General features: G+C 33.5%; 1 protein-coding gene across 7 annotated transcripts in view; it reads right to left on the bottom strand.

Moving 5' to 3' along the window:
* Positions 1-3271: 3271 nt before the first annotated feature.
* NLGN1 (neuroligin 1) overlaps positions 3272-6000 on the bottom strand; it is a 332370-nt gene continuing 329641 nt past the window's right edge. For all 7 annotated transcript variants that reach the window (XM_009288022.1, XM_009288023.1, XM_009288025.1 and 4 more), the window contains one exon: positions 3272-5938. In XM_009288022.1, the coding sequence (XP_009286297.1) occupies positions 5116-5938 (823 nt within the window). In that variant the 3' untranslated portion in view covers positions 3272-5115. The remainder of the gene's footprint in view (positions 5939-6000) is intronic.

Raw genomic sequence — 6000 nt, 5'->3', positions numbered from 1 at the left:
CCAAACTGAGCACTTGCATTTACCTTTGAATTGACTCTGCATGGTGCAAAAAGGTAAAATTCCCTGTTTATTCATGTTTTTTGAAATCTCCTCTATTGGCTGGAGTAGTGCATGTGGGTATGCACGTGGAGAGAAAGATGCACATATATATATATATATATATATACAAGAAGGCATTTTCTGTGACAAACAAATACTTACACGGCTTTTAGTGCTGTGATGGTACTTTTATCTTCAGTTAAAAAAAAAACATTTCAAGATACTATATGAAAATTACTTGTACAAATTTGTTGCACTTCTGAGGTTTTTCATTCATCCCAATAGAAAGGGAAACTAAACCCAGAAGATGCTTTAATCCACAATTTACATACAATACTTAAATTCCTTTTAGAAACTAAAGCTTATTACAGAAATGACAGTTTCCCATGTGTATGAGTTACTGAGGATTATAATATCAACCAAAAGGAATGAAGCCAGGTTGCACATAAAAATCTGCACTTCCTGGGTGATTCTCAACATTTTTTCTAAACATTCTCCACCAGATAAAGTTCATTACCTTGTTCTAACCATTTCCCATTTCACAAAGTTAAGTTTTTACTGAATCTGTAAATGAGACATCAATTATTAACAGCATTAACAGAACATAAGAGAAAAGGGACTTTGCGCATGGCTGGTGGTTAACTCATTGATTCTGCTGCGTAGTTCTCTTGATCGCCTTATCAAATGCTGCTAATTTCTAGTCTGCATACAAATGTATTGATGTGCCAGAATTAAATCAAATTAGAATGTTTAGAGTAAAAGCCTGTTTGCCACGTTTCAAATTGTTCATATTTATTTGGAGGCCTCAGAAGGACATCTTAATCTTATAGTGTTGTTACTTCAAATAGAAAAAGAGATTTTTAATGTTATTTGGAGAAAGCCCCTTAGCTTACAGACTGAAAAAAAAGCAGAACTGCTGCAACAGATATTTTGACAAGTGCTTTGAGTGAAAAATAACAAAACCTCTGCAGGGTATTTCCCATTAATCTAATTTATTTGGGAGCACATTTTCACAATAATAATTAAATTATCTAATGTTTGCTTACATTAAAAAGCAGTCATCTGTAGCAGTTCATTACTAGAAAAAAGGAGGGGGGGGGAAAGGCCAATATTTTGAACTAACACCACAGGAAAAACCCAACAACTTACAAACATCAAAGAAATGCCATGATGTTTGACAGCTTCCTATGAATTCAGCTGTTTCATCTCTTAGTGAAGTTGGCAACAGGAATTCCAGAATTTTCTGTGCAGTGGTGTCTTTAAAGCTGTAACATGTTTATTTGTTAGACCTCTATTCATCCGGTTTTCAGGGTGTTTAAATAACCAAAATATCCAATAACTAGTCTTGTGACATAGGAATCCATGTACAGACAACGAAAACAACTACATTTTCCTAAGGAATATGATATCCAGGTAGTTCATCCATGCCCTGCGAGGCTTCAGTGGTGGAGAATACTACATATAATAAACTGAGATACCATTCAGCAAAGTGCGTTTTTATCTGCTTTATTTCTCCTAGAAATGTCAGCACAGCACATTATATTGCCTGTAATTTTAATAGATAAACGAGACAATGATTCCATTGTTATTTTTTTCTCAAAATGGTAGAATACATTTTCTTAAAAAGGTCTGCAAACATATTTACAAAAGTGTGAAAGCAATAAATGCAGGCTTTTTATATTTTTACTGAATTTCCTTTATCTGCTTTATTTCTCCTAGAAATGTCAGCACAGCACATTATATTGCCTGTAATTTTAATAGATAAACGAGACAATGATTCCATTGTTATTTTTTTCTCAAAATGGTAGAATACATTTTCTTAAAAAGGTCTGCAAACATATTTACAAAAGTGTGAAAGCAATAAATGCAGGCTTTTTATATTTTTACTGAACTTCCAAACACTGGCCGATATCCTAATTTTATTGGAAATCTGGTCCAAGGATGATACACACTCAATTTTGCTTTCTTGTAGGCTACCGTGGAAAACAAATCAAACAGATAAATATTTTAAAAAGAACAAACTTATATTCCATGGAGCATAATGAAGATATTCCGAAACCATTTCCTATATTTTTATTTTGTTTCAGCTTTAAAACAGCTCTAGGTCTTTCTTAATGTTGTGTTAAAATGTGGGACACCATCTTACTTTTGGAAAGCCAGCTGCTGTAATGTAATTATAAAGTAGCCACTAAATATCATTCACAGTATCTGCATCACAGGAATGGACTTTTTTCTTCGAACTGGAGTGATAAAATTTGTGTTGTTGCCTTCATCTTTCACATTTTAAATACTGTTGGCTGACAGAAATGAAGTGTAGTGTCATGCTTGGTTTACCTAAATCATTTATTTTGTAACTAATAAAAGTAAACAATTACCAGATACTGTATATATAGAGATATATAGATATATGGCCACAAATAAACTATAGTAGAAAGTTATTTTGGTTTTGATAAAGTTAAGAAAAGCACATAAAATCATATTTCATGAATATCTTGTTTTATGGCCATCAATATTTTTGTATTTTTTTGTTTTGTTTCATCAACATAGCAAAATACAATCTTCCTATTAAACAATAATTATCAGATGGCAGACAATTCTTTTTATTGGTTTACATTGGCAGGTCACAGTCTAAAAGCACAACCACATCAGGCAGAAATTGCACACAGACCACCCTGGATTTTGAAGACTATTTTTTATGCTTCTACCAAAAGAGCTTAATTTAAAACTGGGGACTGTAACACGCACTAATTAAATATATAGATTTTTTTTCTTAATAGCTAAATAAAATGACTGAAATTGCAGTACTTTATTTCGCTTTCAGCTTCAGTTTTAACATTTGTGCTTGATGTTAGCAAACATGCTTTGAACTTCCTAGCAATTGTTTATGAAAGTTCAATCAGCCAAATAAAACCCAGGTGATTTTTTTCCTGTCATGGAATACTGCAGATTTATTTCAATTAGGCCTGTTCCTTGGCTTTTTTTTGGTGTCGATATTTGCATTTTTAACTTCCTGAAAACTAGGGGAGATTTGCATGTAATACTATGACATCATACAGTTACAATGTCAGTATTTCTGTAAGAAATGGTTGTAGGTGGGACTGGCCCATAAATATGCAGTTGTATTGGTGTAGAAGGCATGTTCATGTCTTCAAAAACCAGACTGGTCTTAAGATATTACTCTTTATTTGAGACAGTTACCATTACTTCATTAAAAAATGACAAAACAGCAATAAACATTTTAGCTCTTTAATGAGCAAAGATCAGGTCTCTTAGCATTGGAATAATATTCGTTATCCAGATTATCTTTATTTCACTCAGTGACCAGTAATATGGCCAAGAAGTACAAAGTAATTTTCCATCAAGTAGTATACAATTTTTGTGTGTAATAAGCTTTCATTCTTGAAAAAGAGTAACTGAAAAGAAATGTTTCTGTTACTGCAGTTAGTTTGTCAGAGAAAGTTCTTCGCATTATCTTACAAACTATCAAAATTGCTAGTAATTTGAAAAAATGTAAAAAAAAATCACATAACTTCAGTCTAATAGAAATATAGTACAGGTAAGAGATAAAGTATTTATCAGGGATGTGCTCTTAAGTCCATCTCAATTATTACTTTTATATAAATGTACATCTGATTACATATACAAACATTTTGAAAGGACTGTGGTATATAATTACTGGAAAGCAACAGGGGAATGAAAAATTTCTTGTGATTTTAGAACATTCATTTCAAATCACACAAACATATGTAGTATTCAGATTTTAAAATTTCCAGTTGTTGGCTCTCTCCCCGTTCTTACATACTCTCTTTTTCTACACTGTTGCCATCTGGTCTAGAGAATTCATTTGAATGGCAAAGCTAATGTCTAGCAAAAAGGGAATTAACTTTATATTAAAGTATCATAAGTAAGCTTTGTAACATGCAACATGAGTTTAAACAATAAACTGAAAGGTGTAATCAGAGTGGTAATACTGGGGCATTTTTATATTGCAAAATATCATTGCAATTAAATTTTTGGACACACTTTACCTTACCAATTTGAACTAAACATACTGTAACTAAATCACAGCAAATTATAAATCCTTCATCAAAGGAGATTCCATTAAAGTTATAGTTATGTTAAAGTTAGAAATTATTTAGGTGGAAGGGAAAAAAAAACATTAATAATACAGATTTTTTGTCTGGGTTTCGTATCAGTGAGGGTTCACCACTGTATACCTAGAATGCCATAAATACCTTTAAGAACTGTTGCAATCCCTTCTATTTCTGAAGCTACCATGAAATGTTTTGCTGTAATTACCTTTGCCCCTTTAAAAAACTTCTTTAGGTTGTGCCAATTGATGGAGAAAGCTTCTATTAAAAACTCCAATGGGATGAGAAGAATTTTAATTACGGCTTAATCAGCAGCACAGCCACCAAGCATATAAATTATCATGCACATCGTGCTAAAAATATCCAGTTTCCTTTATTCCCACAACTTTTATACTGACAGCACTTATGTGATAATGTTGTACCTGCCAGGCTGTAAAACTGACTGGCAGATTTCAGCATGAGCCCCTTTCTAAGGCCTTAACAGCATTGGTGCTTTGTGTACTTACTCAAATATGTAAATATGGTCTACACAAGAAAACAGGTCCAAATAAAAATTGGTGAAAATTATCTGACATTCCATTAGTGTGTCCCTTGTGCATATTTATAGGTTTTTAAAATTTTCAGTCATAGTTCTTTCCTGTTTGTGTTGCACATGCCTAATTCCATTATGTAACTTAAATCTTCAAAAAATTAATACTTGAATGTGAATGAAAAAGTATCATTCAGGACAACTGCTTCAAGCAATTGCAAACAGTTGGTTTTTTTGTTTTTTCTTTTGTTTGTTTTGTTTGTTTGTTTCTTAAGTTCATTTGATATATGTACAATTCATTTTTTTCAAAACCCCAAAAGTTCTTGATATGTATATTCACATAATATTCCTCCATATTTAAATAGTAAGAGTCTTGTAGGTTGAAAGCCAAGTAATCTTCAGTAATATCACCTACTGTAATCCATCAAAAAATAAAGTTTGTTTCGTCTTGTCTGGCTATACCCTGGTTGTTGAGTGTGAATGGGGGTGGGGATGAGGATGGGGCAGAGTATTGTTCTGTCCTCCGGTAAATGTGTTGAATGTGTGTAGGGGTTGAATCCCTGGTATAGTGTTGGGGATCATTGTGATGGTGTTGGGTGTCATTAAGGGAATATCATCAGGAGACCTTCTCATAGCTAGCGTGTAGTCTGGGGGACAGGCGGTCCTAAGAACCACCTCATGTGGATGGATGGACTCACATTCATGATCCAAGTCAGTGTGCTTCATTTGGAGGGACATTATCTCCTCTTCTTGTGCATGGGTAAGATCATTGGTAGTAGTACGCTGTGGGCTACATCTCCTATGAACATCATGTCTCCGCTTGTCTTTTTTGTAGTACAATGCTGCAAAGGCCAAAATGTTCAGGAACAGCAAAGATGCACCAACTGCAATAGTAACACTCAATTCTGTTGAATAGTCCCTTTGATCCACTGAAAACGGGCTTGGTTGTTGTTTGGGATCATCTTGTTTGGCTGTAGGAAAGGCTGAAGTAACAGAAACAGAATTTTTCCTTGTTGGTCTGAAAGTATTATCAGTTGATGGCACTTTAGTTGTGGTAGAGGTATACTGTGAAATGTCGTTAAGATTGTGCAGATGAGGTACCAGTTCCAACCAAAGGTTCACTTTATTGGCCCTATAATGTTCTTTAACTCGTGGTTTTAAGCCAATGTGAAGATACAGTTGGTCTTTCTGAGAATATCTGGTCCATGCTACTTCTTCAAAACGATTTGGTTTCGTATGGATGAATTTTGTATCTTGTGGGACTGGTTGATTTGGGTCACTAAAAAAAAAAAAATCTCCAATGTTACAAAGTATTTCAAAAAGAATTATAAAATTAACATA

This window comes from Aptenodytes forsteri, unplaced genomic scaffold (genome assembly GCF_000699145.1).
Source record: "Aptenodytes forsteri isolate BGI_AS27 unplaced genomic scaffold, ASM69914v1 Scaffold72, whole genome shotgun sequence".
NCBI lineage: Eukaryota > Metazoa > Chordata > Aves > Sphenisciformes > Spheniscidae > Aptenodytes > Aptenodytes forsteri.
This window is presented reverse-complemented; position numbering and strand designations above follow the sequence as displayed.